The sequence below is a fragment of the Nothobranchius furzeri genome, chromosome 16, assembly GCF_043380555.1.
Source record: "Nothobranchius furzeri strain GRZ-AD chromosome 16, NfurGRZ-RIMD1, whole genome shotgun sequence".
Taxonomy (NCBI): Eukaryota; Metazoa; Chordata; class Actinopteri; order Cyprinodontiformes; family Nothobranchiidae; genus Nothobranchius; species Nothobranchius furzeri.
The window spans coordinates 41364762-41381956 of NC_091756.1; the positions used below are offsets into that span (position 1 = coordinate 41364762).

The 17195-nt window shown below is 42.0% G+C and overlaps 1 protein-coding gene across 5 annotated transcripts; it reads right to left on the bottom strand.

Moving 5' to 3' along the window:
• Positions 1-923: 923 nt before the first annotated feature.
• On the bottom strand, positions 924-17031 carry sec31b (SEC31 homolog B, COPII coat complex component). 5 transcript variants are annotated; one of them, XM_070545679.1, is made up of 26 exons: positions 16919-17031; positions 15848-16074; positions 15360-15555; positions 15182-15277; positions 14835-14975; positions 13228-13370; positions 13039-13138; positions 12787-12948; positions 12362-12514; positions 12042-12272; positions 11890-11964; positions 11712-11804; positions 11534-11639; positions 11273-11451; positions 11068-11194; positions 8158-8303; positions 7872-8045; positions 7677-7784; positions 7292-7484; positions 6822-7214; positions 6635-6673; positions 5619-5677; positions 2053-2178; positions 1837-1956; positions 1684-1755; positions 924-1560 (listed from the first exon to the last, which is right to left on the bottom strand). In XM_070545679.1, exons 2-26 carry the CDS (start codon positions 16048-16050, stop codon positions 1381-1383), a joined length of 3615 nt encoding a protein of 1204 aa, XP_070401780.1. In that variant the 5' UTR covers positions 16051-16074; positions 16919-17031; the 3' UTR covers positions 924-1380. The 5 variants fall into 5 exon arrangements, with proteins under 5 accessions (XP_070401780.1, XP_070401779.1, XP_015818506.1 ...); XM_070545678.1 differs by having other exon boundaries at positions 1837-2178; positions 16923-17031; XM_015963020.3 differs by lacking the exon at positions 6635-6673.
• Positions 17032-17195: the final 164 nt, after the last annotated feature.

A 17195-nucleotide genomic window follows, 5' to 3' on the forward strand; every position in this document is an offset into this window, starting at 1 on the left:
GTGATGGGCTGGCAATATGTTCATGAACGAATCGAATCTTTTGAACGGATTTTCAAAGTGAACGGTGAGAGCCGTTTGTCTTGTCTTCCAGTTACAGGTGGTTGGATAATGTAACCACTTTTTGATTTAAAATGAAATAAATTTGGCCCAAAACAAGTTCAAGCACTTTTAAGGCGACTTTTCAGGATTTTCAAGCACCCTACAGAGATGATTTGCACTCTGTGGAACTTTTTGCTAAACGATAATCAGTTTAAATTGAACAGATAGGAAGGTATTCTTCCAAGGAGGTAACACAATGACTAGAAACAATTTAAAATTTACAAACTTCAAATATTTTAAGATAAAACTTTATTTGAAAAAGAAACTCAAATAAGTAGCAACATGGATTTTAGAAATATCTTTGCAACCAGAACAGGCACACCGAGGCACCCTCCTGCCTTCTGCTGCCACAACCAGCTACAAAAATCCGGTTTTCCTGCTGGTCGGATCCTTAAAGTTCTGAGTCATCTATTCCAAAACTAGTCTAGTTTTTAAAAGTTCCCAAAGGATACAACACTGCCTGCATGAAAAGAAGAGCAAAGGAAGTGGCGTATAAAAGGGAGCAGGAATAATTTAACAGTCCAGATTAAATGAACATACGTGTTATGTGAGACACGCAGACTAAAGCACATCTCAAAAGGGGAAACTACTGTTACAAGGCTAAGGTACAACATAATTATATGGGTATATTTAAGAACTTGTCACAATTACAATCCTCTACAATATTTTGTCCCAAAACTCCCAACATCTCATCAGATGACCATGCTCTATACCAGAAGCACACCCAGACACTCATTTACAGTGTTGTTTATCGCGATGCTTTAGTGAAACCTTGCAGAATAAATACACACACGTTGTTTGTAGAGTAAAAAAAATGACAGAGCTGATCGTAACCCAATTTTTATTATTGTTTTTACAAATGTGAGCTCTGGACGTAATAGTTCAGCATGTATGTAATGAAAACGTTTGTACAGCTGTCAGTGAGAAGGGAGTAAGACGTAACATGGTTTATGAACCACCACCACAGCCACAGATTCAAACCACACTTGCTTTGTCTCCAATTACTTTTTGTTAAATTTACACCAAATCATAACTTTCAAAATACATTCTTTTTTTTATATTTAGTAAAATTATCACAGCAACATCGATGGACCTCCACAAACACAAAAATAACACCACCCCACTGTCTCAATCAGTCTCAGAAAAGGAGCATTCATGGTCAGATGAGAACCACATTCTGAAGTTTATCAGTGATTATTCTCATCATCAGGTCATAAAGAAATAAATACACGCAGAAGAATATGATAACACTGAAGATGGGTGTGTGCTGTCCTCGAGGTGTTAGACACCCAGCTTGTTGGCGATAGTGATGACTACTTTCAGGATAGGCATGAAGGCAGAGATCTCGCTGAAGTTGCTGCTGCTGACCACCTGAGTGTGGACCTCCAGGCCCCGCTGGTAGTTCTGACTGGCCACACAGCGGCTGATCTCGTGAAGGCCATCCAGGATGTGATGAGAAAGCTGAAAATTAAACACAATCGGTTATATTTTGACATCTTCACAGAACTTCTGAATGCTTTTAGGCACTAGCTGCACCTTGCGGTCCAATAATGGTTCAATTCAAATAGTTCAAGAACTCCTTACCGACTGCTCTCTCAGTTTGTCATACAGATGACCCAAACGCTTTCCAGCATCATCGAGCTTCCTTTTTGTTTGCTAAAAAACACACAATTTGTTTTCTAATAACTTTTAGCAACAACAACCATAAAGACAGGATGCTCTGTGTCCGAAGCCTACCGGATCTCCTGCTGCGAGCTGGCAGCGCTGCACCAGGCTATCAAAGGTGGTTTTGAGGATCATGTGCTCAGCTGGGATTTCTCTCTGCTCCACTCTCTCTGCTGGTAGCTGCTGGAGGAGCTGGTAAACACAAGTACACAAATACAGTATCACACCATTCCCACGGTATGCTTTACTGTTGAAATCTAAGATAGCAGCCCGTTGTTGAAGACAAACCTGTACGCTGGGCTCCTGGGGGGCTCCGGGCGGGACCTGGGTGTGGCTGGGGGGCTGTGGAGCCTCCGCTGGGAAACCCATGACAGGAGCTGTGATGGGGGCAGGTGGAGTGTAGTTGTCAGGCATCTGTTTACACAAGAAAGATGTTTGTTAGGTCAGATCAACAGAGATAAACAGTTAACGTCACTAAAGGCTTTGCATCTTTTGAAAATTAGGCCAATTAGTGCAGAACCATAACTATGTGTAAATAATTAAGTTTATTTTAATCAGTTGATAAAGACTTTAGTGAAAGTATATCAAATATGAGTTTGACTAGTTAAAAAACAAGCAGGTTTTAAGGACAAGGTTCACTCGTTTCCTCACCACATGCAAAGTTGTCTCGATTATAAATTAATGCTCAGTGAGTCGATCTATGTGGGGAAAAAGCCCTGGCGCTCCCATTTCGGAAAGTAGAAATTAGCCAGAAGAAAGTTGAGCTGAACATGACAGGATTTGGAGACTTATTTCCTGATATTTGGACATCTCTCCTCTGATTGGCCAACAGCGACACAACTCTTATCACTGACTCGGTTTGCTCTGCAACATCGATGTTGTATCTCCACAAATAAAACAAGCCTGAAGAAGTTCTGTGTTGTGGAGTTGCAAATGCTAACAGTTAGCTTCTGCTAGCCAAGACGTCCTCTGCGGTTTCCTGGACGCTAAACCAACAACCGCTTTCCCTGTCGTGAGCCAAGATGGGTGAGTCCATGAATGTTAATTTTTCAGTGTGACGTGCAATTGTCAAGATTTTTCAAATCTGCCCGTTTCCCTGACTATTTTCTATCAGAAGCTAATGCAGGAGATGGGTGTAGAAGACTATTTTGTTCAGCCTGCACGTTAAACTCAGAGTGACTGATCAAATTTCAAACAAGTAAAAAACAGTTTCTCAGGCAACTTGGTCTTCTATTTATAGAATTCTATTCAAAATAAATAAATAAATAGAAATTTGAAAAAAAAAAAATGAAAATTTTGATTACAAATGTAAGGAAAGGGAGAGATTAAATGAATAAGAAAGAGGGAAATCAGTGGATCCCGGGAAAGGCGGAGTTGGTAGAAAGAGCAGAATAAGGAGGGTGGTGATGAAGGTCACTCATGAACCAGCTTGAACAGGTGAGATTTCAGCTGCTTTTTAAAGGAGACCACTGAGTCCACTGATCTCAGGCTCAGGGGGAGAGAGTTCCAGAGTCTGGGGGCCACAGCAGCAAATGATCTGTCACCTTTGGTCTTTAGCCTGGTGCGCTGCACAACCAGTAGGCTTTGGTCACTGGACCTCAGGGACCTGCTGGGGGTGTAGGGACTGAGAAGATCACCAATGTATGATGGTGCTTGTCCATGTAAGGCCCTATAGACCAGAACCAGGATCTTGAAATGAACCCTGAAGTTGACTGGCAGCCAATGAAGCTGTATGGATAAAGAAACTGTTGCAACAGACTTTAAAACTAAATAAATTCCTTTTGATTGCTGCAGAAACTGTTTAAGCAACCATCCATCCATTTTCTTCCTCTTTTCAGGGGTTGGGTCTAGGGCTGTCGCGGTAACCGCAAAAATGAAATATCGCAATATGAAGAAACCCACCACGCTGCATCATGGGCCACCGCGATTACTGAACTTGGTTCAACTCAATGATGCTTGTTGAGAAGGATGGCTGCACTGGTATCAAAACGAAACGTTACTTTGCTCCTTTAGGAGCACTTTGGTTTTCAGTACGTCAGCTGCTGCGCAGCCAGTCCTTGGCCGAGACAGAGCTGCCACCAGCGGCAAATAAATAATAATAAACGCTCGGAGACCTGCTGAAGTCCCGGACAAGCACTGCTTTTGCAACCGTCCCGAAGAGAATTTGAGCCGAGCTGGAGCTCACTCGCTACCTGCAGGAGGAATGTATCCACCCTAAAGAAACCCCCTGACATGGTGGAGCAACAACCGGGAGAGATTCCCTTTGCTCGCCAGAGTCGCACGCAAGTAAGTGTGCGTTTTAGTGCAACGAGCGCACCATCCGAGAGGGTTTTCAGTGTTGCTGGAAATGTTGCCACCCCTCTCAGATCCTCTGTCAAACCGTATATAGTTATCATGCTGGTTTTCCTTGTAGGTGACAAGGACGTGACCGAGCTATAAATCACCGTCATTCGTGTGTGTGAAAGTGAAATGATAGTGTGCCCCCCCCCACCCCCCCACTACATGTAATTTTTTATGCTTGATTTTAAACAACTAAACAAAATGGGGACTTGTTTCTTATTTGTTAGATGCTGCAGCCAAATTTGCATTTAAACGTTTAACCTTCTCCTGAATTTTGTTGTTTTTAAGTTCAGTCGGACTCTGACTGTCGGAGAAACAAACGTTACTGCGATCTGTGTTGTTACTGCCCTTTGATCTGCATTCAGTAAAGTGTTATAAAAGAAGACATGGCAATTTTTAACCTTTTTTAAATGTATAAACATTATGTTTAGATAGTACTGCAATAAAAAAAGGGCTGCAATAATATTGCACACCGCAATATTAAGCCACCCTGAATCACCGCAGGAGGAATTCCTCAACCGCGACAGCCCTAGTCGGGTCCTGGGGCAGCAGCCTAAGCCGAGGCCCAGATTTCCCTCTCCCAAACCACTTGAGTCAACTCCTCCAGGAGAATCCCAAGGCGTTCCCTGCAGCTGAGAGACATAACCCCTCCAGCGTGTCCTGGGTCTTTAGGTTTTTTCCACTAAGGGCAGGACCTCATCCCTGACCAGGAGAAGGCATTCTACCCTTTTCAGACTCAAGACCACGGTCTCCGATTTAGAGGGGCTGATTCTCATCTCAGCTGCTTCACACTCATCTGAAATTACTTTTAATAGCAATAATTTTAAGTCAATGTCTTTTTCAGTGTAAATAAATCAGCTAATGTGGCTTTACTTCTTTGATGTTTGGTAAATGTTAATCCAGTTTTCACCAAAGTATCTTAAATGATCCAGACTGGAATTTTGACTGGATCACATCAGCATATTATTTTTTTTTAAAGAAATTTGCTGTACATTTTTGTGCTTTTGTGTCTCGTTTCACGATCTGAAAAGATTCCACACAAAATTCCCACACATTTGTGTTTAACTCAGTTACAAACCATCACACCTCCACCACCATGTTTGATTGTTAGTGCTGCTATGCTGCTTGTTCCTGCCAAACAGCCCCACTCTGATCTTTACCAGATATTCCCCCAAACATACTTCAATATTAGCTCAGCTGTTACATTAACTCATTCACTGCCAATGACGACTAAAGTCGTCATTTGCATTTTTTACTGTGTGGGCAGTAAAAATGGTGAGAAACGCTGGCAGCGAAGGGCTTTACCGATCAGAAAGCGGCTGGCAGCGAATAAGTTAATAAAAACTCACTGTAACAAAAGTGGTTTTTTCACCACTTATCATAAGGAAATCGTGTTTTCCTTTAAATAATAGAATTATATAACTTACTTAGATTTCGTTAACTAAATAAATGACTAAATAAAACACATTGCAACAAAACTGAAAGATGGTGGTGACTGATAAAAAAACAGATACCTTCTTTTTCCTGGGTCCACCCCTTACTGTTGGTGGGTCATTCCAACCCTCTTGAAGTCCTAAATGAAAACAAGAATTAAAACTCGAATGAAACGAATGGGTTTTGACTACTTAAACAGCCTAAAAACTCAAAAATAAAGCCGTTTTCACACATGCAACGAAATCAGCTGTAAAGCTGTACAAGCCAACCCAAATGTCAGGGCATGTCTGGTGGGAATGTACTAATAGATTTGATCATTTTCAGTCTTATTATTATTATTAACTAGTTCCAATATCAACTCAGCAAAGAGTTGCCTTGCCCGCCATCTTTAATATTTAGAATTTTACTCATTTCATATCATGTGCACAAGGAAAAGTATAAATAATGTTAACTTTTGGTCTTCATGTGTGACAACAGCTGAAATAAGTCCATTTGAACCAACGTTAGTCTCCATTGCAACAATGAGTCCAAACATGCTAGCTAAATAAATACATTATTTAAACTTTGCAAAGCAAGAATTTGGTCTAGTTCACTAGGCTAAAACATGCCATAAAACTGCTTAAAACTAGCAGTTCAAGCAAAAACAGGTAAGCAAATAGACAATATAATACTCAAGCAGCGTTCAATTAACCTCTAATAGTAACAAGATCCCAAACATGGATCCATAAACGACATATTCGTGTGATGAAATGCCAACACAGCTGTAACATGTTCTACTTCAGCTCTATTTTTACAGTAACGCAGCATCAATGAGGGTCTGACTAAATAATCCTAAGGAAAAAAAATGTATTTATAGTTTTTAAAAGATGCATTTAAAATAAAGCAACTCTGAAATCTAAACGTTTCCCTGCATGGCACGGGGCAGCGCAAGCAACAACCAGGAAACCAGAAAAACAAAAAGGCCGGCCAATTAGAAAAAAATTACTCAAACCAAAAAAAAAAAAAAAATGATCTCGTGGTATTCAAGGTTCTGTTTTTCTGGCCACACTGTTGGTACTGATGCTCTCTATTCCACACCGAGCCCTGACCCTGTCACCTGGATAGTCACACTGGGAATTCAGCCAAGGAAAGTATCCTGCAAGTTAAAGGGGACGTTAAACACATTCCTGCTGGCATCAGTGGTGGATAACTCTCTAAACTTTCATCTACTTGTGACCATTGTTAAAACTGTTACAAATAACCAGATTGGAGTAACTGAACTTGTAACAGGATGCAACACGTACCTGAAGGAGGAGGAGCAACACCAGAGGATGGGAAGGGATTTACAGCAGGGGCTCCGGGACCTCCGAGGGGGTACCCTGATCCAAAAGGAACAAAGGGGCCGGACGCCACTGGAGGAGCACACCCCTGGTTTGGAAAACCTCCTTGGTACATTGAAACTGGAGCCCCTGGTTGGGAGCTGGGTGGCATGATGCCTGAAGGTAAAGAGGTAGATGGCAGAAAGCCTGTTGGTGGCACCCCGGGACTGGGCATGGGGGGCATGCCTCCAGGGTTTGATAATGAAGGTGGCAGTTGAGGTCCTGATAAATTGGCAGCTGGTACTGAAGGCCCAGTGGGTGAGAAGGGCCCGGCTGCAGATACAGGCTGAGGCTGGAACGGCTGATGACAAGAAAAACCTGAAAAACACACAAGAATTATTTAACTAAACCAGATTTAAAAAGAAGATGTTTACTTTTAAAGCAAAGGGTCAAACCTGGAGCCACAGAGGGGTGTTGTGGGTAGGAAGGTCTTACGGCAGGACGGGTTGAACTGGGCGGCATCACATGAGAGGACGGGGGCAGACCGGGCCCTGGGTTGGGTGGAGAGGGCTGAGGAGGAAAAGCTGATGGTAAACGAGGCTGCTGTGGTGGAGCCACCGGAGCTGGAGCAGAGGGCTGGCACTGAGTCTAAAGTCAGAAAGAACATAATGCAATGAAATCACAGCGGCTAAGAAATCTTAATGAAATGTTTAGGTTTAAAGGATTTATTGAAATTTGTGAATAATTAGAACCAATAAATGATTAATTGTGCGTTTGGTGCAGCAGTCTGAGCAGCAGGAATGGGCTTAATTCAATTCAAAAATACTTTATTAAAAGTACTTTATTAGCCGCTGGCATGGCAATTCTGTTGGAGTTTGGAGGCTGCTGCTGGACAGCGGCCTCAGCCTGAGCATGGAGCAGCCTGTCTTTCAGCATCGTGATCTCCGGCTGAGGAGAAAAGACAGTAAAAAACACACTATTGTAACTTAATGAGGCAGGAAAAGAGAGAGGATGGTTTAAAATGAGGTTTCTGACTTGGTATGAGTTGTCAGGCAGGTAGGCCATGGCAGTGGATAAGCTGCCCTCTGCAGCCAGGATGCTAGCATAGCAGGTTAGCTTCTCAGCCAGGACGGGGCTCTGGACGGCTACCTCGCTGTTGCGAAGGCGCTCGATTGACTTTCGCAGCAACATTACTTTTTCAACCAGATCCTGAAACAAACACAAATGCCACTAGTGCACCACTTCCAAACATTTAGTGAAACTGCTACTGAAGAGATATCCTATTATGTATAGGATTCTATTATTTTTGTAGATTTCGTACCTCTAGCCCCAGAGGGGAGGAGCAGTCTCTGTGCAAGGCCCAACACTCCACCAACTTTTCAACGTTTCCAGAGCAGATGTAGCACAAACAGGCCTGCAGGCAGCGCTTTTCTGTACTCTCATGTTCTAACCGTCTTCCAAGAGTGTCTGTCAATGCAAATGAAACGTTACTCACTGATAAGTCTGGATACAAACTGGGATTAAAATAAGCAGCAGCACAGGTGGAGATTACACATTAATGATCCTACTTGTAGCGCAGCAGTAGAGTTCATGTCTATTACAGTCTTTTACCTTAGAACAGCACGTTTCAGACCCCACACACAAAATGGGCCACACTCTAGATCTTGTTTTCTCTTTGGGACTAAAAATCAGTCATTTACATGTTGAAGAAGTTTTTGTGAGTGACCACAGCTGCATTTTATTAAATGCCCAATCTAATGTTGAATCTGTCCCTCACAACCTAAAATCAAAGAGACATATCATTAATCAGTCAGCAGTGGATGGCTTTTCTAGATTATTTGACAGCAGTTTAGTTCAGGATGATGATCCAAGCTCGTTTATCCAGTCATTGGATAAACAATGCTGCAGTGTCTTAGATAACGTGGCACCTGTTAAGCAGGTCACTTTTTCTAGCAAGAGAATATAAAAACATTTCATTCAAATTCAAAGATACTTTATTAATCCCAGAGGGAAATTAGAGTCACAGAGTTACAGTCTCAGAAGGACATGGCACAGAGCTGAGGCTTTGGAAGTCAACTAGATTAGAAAGTCACAGGCTGCACTTTAAAGAACTGATAATATCTCTGAATGAGATGGTGAAAAATTCCAGGGCACCTTACTTTGCTCAGCTGATTACTGTAAACAAAAATAACTCCATCCTGTTTGACACCATAAATCACATTGTTTCACCTCAGGCCCCTCTTATGCCAGTTTACTTGAGGTCTGACTGGAACAACTTTCTAGCATTCTTTGAGCATAAAATCAGAAATATCAGCAAGTTTTTCACCCCATCTACTTCCTAACCCCCCCTCCCCCCCCACACATCCAACCACCTTCCTCCCAATCATGGTTTGCCTTTACTCCTGTAGATTTCCAGAACATTTGCCTCATTCAGAAACACATGAAACCAACCTAATGTTCCCTTGACACTGTCCCTATGACCTTGCTAATCAGGATGTTTGACCAAATTGGCCCATCCATTGTAGATTTGATTAATTTATCCCTACAATCTGGCTCTGTACCATCTGTTTTCAAACATGCAGTTGTTGAGACTATCCTTAAAAAACCAAGTTTGAACTCATCTCAGCCTAAAAATTACAGACAAATTTCTAAATGACCCTTTATCTATAAAATATTGGAAAAGATTGTGGCAGATCAACTGATTACTTTTCTGGAACTGCACAACAGTTTTGATAAATTCCTGTCTGGTTTTCGTAAAAAGCATTCAACAGAAACAGCTTTGCTTAAAGTTTCCAGTGACATCATGATGGCTGCAGACAACGGGGAGTTCACATTGTTAGTATTGTTAGATCTATCTGCAGCTTTTGACTCTGTTGATCACAGCACTTTAATTAACAGACTTGGTGACTCGGTGGGGATCTCTGGAACTGTTCTAGATTGGTTTAGATGGTACCTTTCTAACAGAAGTTACAGTGTCTGTATAAACCAAACCATGTCAGATTCTACTGATCTGTTCTGTGGGGTACCCCAAGGCTCTGTTTTGGGTCCACTGTTGTTTCTACTGTACATACACCCTCTTGGACAGATACTTGGTTCTTTTCATAATGTCTCTTATCACCTATATGCAGATGATATTCAGCTGTACTGCTCCTTTAAGGATTCTGAGTTCCACAAACTGAATTACTAGAGTGTCCATCAGCTATCACCAGCCGGCTAGAAGATAACTTCCTTCAGTTAAACTCTGAAAAGACTGAATGTCTGATCATTGTCCCTGAAAGCATGGTTTCCCTGATTAGTCTAAAACTTGGTCATTTATCCTGTGCCATAAAGACAAACTTAAGGAATGTGGGTGTTATCTTTGACCAATCAATGTCTCTTGAAGGCCACTTAAAAACTTTGGTCCAGAACGGTTTTTATCACTTAAGAAATATCTCCAAACTGCGAAGGTTGGTGTCAAAAAATCAACTTGAAATGGTCATCCATGCCTCTATCTCCTCCCGTCTAGATTACTGTAACACGCTCTTAACATGTTTTACCAGAAAAGCCCTTGACCGCCTTTCTGTTGGTCCAGAACTCTGTAGCGAGGCTCCTAACTGGAGCAAACAGAAGAGCACACATCACTCCTATTCTAATGTCTCTGCACTGGTTACCCGTTAACTTTAGAGTTCATTTTAGAATCCTGATTATAACTTTCAGGGCTCTACATGGTCAAGCTCCTCCCTATATTACTGAACTGTTAAAGCCTTATGCTCCAACCCGAGCCCTCAGGTCCACACACCAGAACCTTCTAGAAGTTCCAAAGACCAGCTATAAAAGTCAAGGTGATCGCTCCTTCCAGACTTTTGCACCCCGACTCTGGAATGATCTTCCTTTATCCTTACGCAGCACTGACAGTCTGGACACTTAAAAAACAGCTAAAGACCATTTTATTTAAAGCTGCTTTTAACTAAATCTTTTGTTTTCTTATTTGTAACTCAAATTTGTAATCATTTTTCATCTGTTAATGAAAATGATAATTTTATGATTTTATTTTTTCTGATGTAAATCTATTTCTGTGTTGAGATCATTATGATTTTATGACTTTGTTTAATTTTGTTTTGACCTATGTGGCGCACTTTGTGATTCTGTCTGTGATAAGTGCTATATAAACACAATTTACTTACTTTTGTATTACTCTCCAGAAGCAAGATAAGTCAAAGCACAATCTACATGCTGCCAAAGTTAAGCTCACCACATAAACCAGCAAAGTCTTCAGGATGAGCGTAGGTCAGCAGAGCGGCAAGAGCTTCCTTCCAGTTGTCCAACTCACAACTTTCAACGATGTCCCTCCAGTTTTGAGTCACCACCGATGAAATGAGCTGCAGTTGGGGTAAACCAATAATAGCCGTTAGGTCCTTGTGGATAAACTCACCCGTGGTCGATGATGTTTTGCTCACCATGGAGATGCTGTTCTTCTGCTTGCTGAGGTATTTCTGCTGGGTCTTCTTCAGAAGCTCTTCCCCTCCACTGATGGAGAGCAGAATGGCTTCAGCGTAGCGACAGTCGTTCAGACACAGATCCACGGCTCCCTCGAAGTTACCAACCAGCAGCGCCTGGCTTATCAAACCGTCCGTGTCTGCACAAATACACCTTCTGATCTGTATGCATCAACTTAGACGTGATAGAAATCTTGTATTTTTAACTTTCTAGGTTTTTACCACATGACACAGGGATTTGGAAGTGGGTGCTTTTCTTTGGGCTAAAGAAGTCCGAGGGGGAAACGGAGCCTGAAGTTCGAGCATCAGCTGCTGTGTCATCGGACCGCTGCAAACAGTAAAGTGTTGTTATAGCAGATAGAAACATCACAGCTAGAAAACTCTGAAGATAAACGCTGACCTCAGTGGTGAGCCGCTGCATCTTCTCTGCAAGGTCTTTGGCATCGACTCCAAACCCATTGGATTGAAAATTCTTCCCCAAACATTTAGAAATCTGAATAAAAATCGTTTTCACACTTAAAAGACAGAATGGGTTGGACTTTAATGACTGACACAGTGATGAAATGCTGATGGAATACCTTTCTATCCAATTCGTCTTTGCTGAAACCTAAAAGTTTAAGGAACTTTATGCGCGCCTCATCTTCAAAGTTCACCTGTGAGTAGAGGAGGTTGCTTAATGAAACATTTACAAACCCCGGGAACAGACTTAAGAGTAAAAATCAGGATCTACCAGAAGGAACTTCCATATGTCCTGTTCTGCATCGGACTTGGCGTTCTGAATCTTGGCCTGGCAATAGCTGTTGAAAGAACCCGATTGCAGCGTCGCCTGAAGTTCCCTGGAGCGCTGAAGAAACTCTGTCTCCGTGGAAACCTGGCTTATAAACACTTGCCTGGGGATGGGTTGTGGGCTCTGCATGGGAGGCACCTTTGTGTTCTCAAAGGTTATCAGCTTTCCACCAAACTGACAAACAACATGAACAGTTTAGCTGCATAAAAAAATAGTAACTTATCTATTTTCATGCATATTAAACAATATCACAATACACTCACGGCAAAGGAAGCTCCAACTGGCCTGCGCACCCATTTAGGTGGCTTCTTCAGGGGAGGAACTATGGTGTCCTGCGCAGTGGGCTGAGGGACCTGTAGAGGAGGCAGTACCTGTCCTGTACCAAAGGGATCCATGGTGTCAAACGAGGATGAGATCTATTCAGCCAGAAAATAGAAAACGTTCATAAAAGCGTCTCTTTTGCAACAGAAAAAAAAAATTAAGAATTATTTTCTCTTTCAAAAAAAAAAAATAAATAAATAGAGCAAAGCCTGAAAACATTCCACAAAATGATTTCAAGATTTTTCTATATCAACCAATTAGAAGACACTTTGCTATCATGACCACCAGCACCACCTTGTGGACAAATAATAACCGTTTAGAGACGATTTTTGTGAATCATTAAATTAATCAAGGTGAGCCCAGGCACCTTATCAACTGTGCTTTGCTGCTGAGCTTTCAGACTTCCTCCCATCACAGAATAAACCGTGATCCTCCCATCAAATGACGCGGTCGAAAGAAGGGCTGGATTCCTGGGGCACCACTGGACATCAAAACACCACTGGTTGGTTGTTGGAAGCTCATAAATGACCTAAAATAAAAGGAGACACCAGTTCAGATCAACGGAGTCGCCAAGTTTAAACTCAAAGAAGTTAAGAAAGCAGAAACGAAGGTGACACACCTCTCCAGTGTTAGGATTCCAGCAGAGGATCCTGTTGTCTTTGGCACTACTCAGCAAAAGCTCAGAGTCAGCTTGGCTCCAAGATATGGACAGAATCCCCCTGTGAGACAGCAAAAGTGGGACACCTGGAGACATTGTGCAACTTTACTAAGAAATGAACGACTGTCGGGTAAATGATCCGAGCCTTACCTTGTGTGTTTCTCGAGGACTTTAAGAGGCGATGTAGCAAAACGGAGGTCCCACATCTGGATGACCGGCAGTCGGTCATCTTCAGAGGCTAGCACCAGCTGAGTGGCTACATCAGGGTGCCAGAGCATTCCTGAGCAGTGCATCTAAAAGTAAATCACAGGGTCCAAAATATCAATATACTACATCACTAAGGCTAGGTTCATACTGCAGGTCTTGATGCTTGATTTGTTTTGTGTGGCCGTTCACACTATGACTGAAATGCGACATCAAAGTCTCACCAGTGTGAACGCTCCATGACCCCAAAGCAACCCGCATGCGCAGAAGACAAGAAGTCACACACGTTGGAGTTGAAATCACAATTCCTCCACAATTTCAGGATCACACCTGCTTAGTTTCCCATTTTGGTCTGGAAACAGTTTCAAAAACTGTAAACGACCCCCCGCGAAGACCGAGATCAGTGAAACGCTTCCCTCCAGCAGCTCCTCCTGCTTTCATGCTCCCATTTATTTAATTCCTAAACTCGACAGGATGCCCAGACTCCTGAACCCTTGTGTCAGCGCTTCTCCTCAGAAACGTCAACACACAATGCTCACCTCCGTTGACTCGGTGACGTAGAAGGCAAATTTAAATACGGCATGACCGTTCATCACATCAGATATTCACAACACAATCAGTCATTCACCCACTCACACATTGGTGATAAACTACATTGTAGCGACAGCTGTCCTGGGGACCACTGACAGAGGTGAGGCCTGCCGAACACTGGTGCCACTGGTCCCTCCGACCACCACCAGCAGGCATGATGAGTTAAGTGTCTTGCACAAGGACACAACAGCAGCATTCTCTGGTCGGACATGGGATCGAACATGCAACCTTTCATTTAATAGACAACCCGCTCTACCTCTTGAGCTACTGCTGATAATATGCCAGACAACAGAAATTAGGTGGAACCGTAAAACTGAATGACATGTGCGGGGTTTCCGCTATGAGTATTTTGCCGTGAGTATATTAAAATATTTTCAAAAGAAGAAGGAGGAACACGAGGAAGATGTTGAGGCAACGGTAGACGAAGATGCTCATTGTTCTTTATTGTGACGCAGTTCCCTCAAGTTCTGACAGATAGTGATCTGTACCGTGATACGTGTAATATTCTCAACGTTCCTATTGGTGATTGAAACAAATCTAAAATGTTGCTAATATATTAGACAAGTACACAGGCTGAAGTGGAGGAGATGAGTGAGGGAGAGACAAGTGGAGAGACAGAGCAAGGAGCAGCATAAGTGAGTACGATGAGGGATAGAGCAGCAGGGAAGCAGTGAGAGAGAAGAAAAAAGTAAACACAGAGAATCTGGATGGGACCCAAAATGGACTGAAATCACTAAGTTCCACCTATGGCTGTAGCACAACAATCAATGTGGGAATCAAGCATTACAATCTATTTCAAGTTGAATATATATATATTTTTTTTTTATTAAACAATAAGCGGTTTTACACACTCCTGCAGGAATGTTCACCAGAAAAACATACAGTCTCGTGGCTCAGAACGACCATCTCCGTACGTCTTTGCCCCAAATACTGATGTAAACTGCATTTAAAAAGTCACCAACCCTGTTGCTGTGATCACTGATCTTTATAATTGGCTCATTCTTCCTCAGGTCCCACACGACTGCTTTCCCACTGGGGTTGGCAGAAGCCAGGATGTGTTGGACTTGCCGGTTCCAGGACACAACACTGATGTCTTCAGCAGGCTGAAACAACAGGCAGGAGCTGTTTGTGTCAACAAAACAAAACCCTGATCATCAAATGCAAATGTCATGCAAACATGGCTGGTGCACACAGAAAATTAACTTTTGGCACAAGCGCTTGATTTTGAGGGTTCTGGTACTTTGTGAAAACTACTCTGGGTCTCTGTGACAAAAATAAATCTTGTGATTTCTCGGCCCGTACTACTAACCTGTGTTTTTGTTCCTGGTGTCATTGGGCTGCTTAAGTTGTTTAGGTCCCAGATGTATATCTCTGAATCGATTGCTCCAGATGCAAGAAGATTACTCTAAGATGAAAAATACAGATGCTATAAATTTAGTGACTTGTATATATCGCCTCCAATGACACAGACTGCTATGGATTTTTACCTGAAACGGGTTGAAATCGAGTGCTCTGACAGGTCCTGTGTGTTTATCAGACTGTCCAACCACCGCATCTGCTCCAGAACTAATTATGGCCTCTGGGTTATACACAGTCAGCGAGCCATTTTCACTCCCACCAACGAGTCTCCCTCCTGTACAATCAGCTCCCATTCCGAAATTTACCCATACAATACTATGCAACCTATGGAGCAGAGCAAAAATAATGACCTTGGACAATGTTGCGGAGGTCTGCGTACTACAAAATGTTCAGGGGCTAATTTCTATCAATACTGCTTATAAATAAAATAAACAGAACAGAAAACTACAAAACTAACAAAGATGTATATGATTATTTTTTTATTGAGATCATATGTATATGAATTCATATTTGTTAGACGTTTGGTAAAACTTGTTTATTTTAATACTTTATTGGTAATTATGGGAGCAGTATTGTGCCTCATTAATTCACAAAGAAACTTGACTTGATGTATTACCTGTTAGTAGTGGGTAATGATCCTTTGAGGTGCATCTCCAGAGAGGGGTCAGCAAAATCCATCTCAAATATCTCTATGGCAGCTGTAGTGTTGAAGGAAGCATCAAGCTGTTGTGCTGACGTTCCTAAGGCCAGGCGGATGGGATGGTGTCCAGCAGGACTCCACGCCTGGTGGGCAGTCCTCTGGATTTCCTTCAGCCTCATCTTCCTCTACAGGTGTTCAAGATCCTGGACGAATGAACGACCACCACACAATGCCATTATGCTTGATTAGTGAGAAAACTGTTAGTAGCTTTTCAGATTCAGTTTTAAACTGTCACCCATAGCATGTTTTGACCCACATGGGAGAACAAAATGTTTTATTCAGGCTAGCACATAAGTAAATAAAATATCACTAATCAATACCAAGCGTAATGAAACGAACTCAGAGGCTGTTAATTAAGATCATAAACACAATAATAATTATATTTAAATCGTATAAAACATACATGTCCTAGATTGGTGCCGTTTCTAACTTGACTCAAACACTTTCAACCGAACTGACTCCGACTAATACCTGACACTGGATTACCTATAACAGTCAAATCGAATGGACTTGAGTAAAACCCGTTTTATAACAACCTTTATAGGATAACTGCATTTAAATTAAACAAACTTGGTTATCAATAATGTAACTGACATTGAACGAGTAGCCAGGATGTTGTTAAATTAATGTATTTCAGCTAGTATGACAAGCAGCTAAACAGCTAGCATCTCGCAAGAATGACAACCAGAGAGCGTTAGCCTTTCTGACGAAATTACATTTTACAAAGGAAATCTAACAGCACTCAATGGGCCAGTCCTTTAATTCCAACATTAAAATGATGTATGTTGACCACAGCTTAAAAACGAATATGGGTCTACGGGTCAACAACTGGCAGTTTTGATTCCAGTGCATATCCGGAGCCCATAGCTACTAAGCTAATCAGCAGCCACCACCCTGTCAAAGTTTTAAAACAGAAAACTATACCACTCACAAGGGAATTTTAAAGCCATACGTGGAAAAAAAATCATATTGTATAAATCTACTTACGTACGCTTTGTGTATCTCAACTTGTCCGTACGCATTTACAAGCTCCACTGCTGCTTATCAGCCGAGCTAGCTGCTCAGACCAAAGGGTTTCTGTCGTGTTGTCACTGGACTACGGAAGCCTACATGGACATTTTTCATCAGAAAGCGGTCCAACGTAACCTCAATACCCCCTAACAATTTCCCAACATAAATACATGAAACTATGATAAACCCATACATAGACGAGAAAACTTATTTTTCTTAGAATTTCAATTAGATTCACAACATTTGTTTTTAT

Bases quoted from the DNA above. Each gene is read 5' to 3' on its own strand.
- sec31b (XM_070545678.1), bottom strand. From the start codon at position 16,050: ATGAGGCTGAAGGAAATCCAGAGGACTGCCCACCAGGCGTGGAGTCCT. The intron at 15,278-15,359 runs GTAAAAATCCAT...TTTTCATCTTAG, and splicing joins TCGATTTCAACCCGTTTCAG to AGTAATCTTCTTGCATCTGG. The intron at 1,756-1,836 runs GTAGGCTTCGGA...TGTGTTTTTTAG, and splicing joins AGCTCGCAGCAGGAGATCCG to CAAACAAAAAGGAAGCTCGA.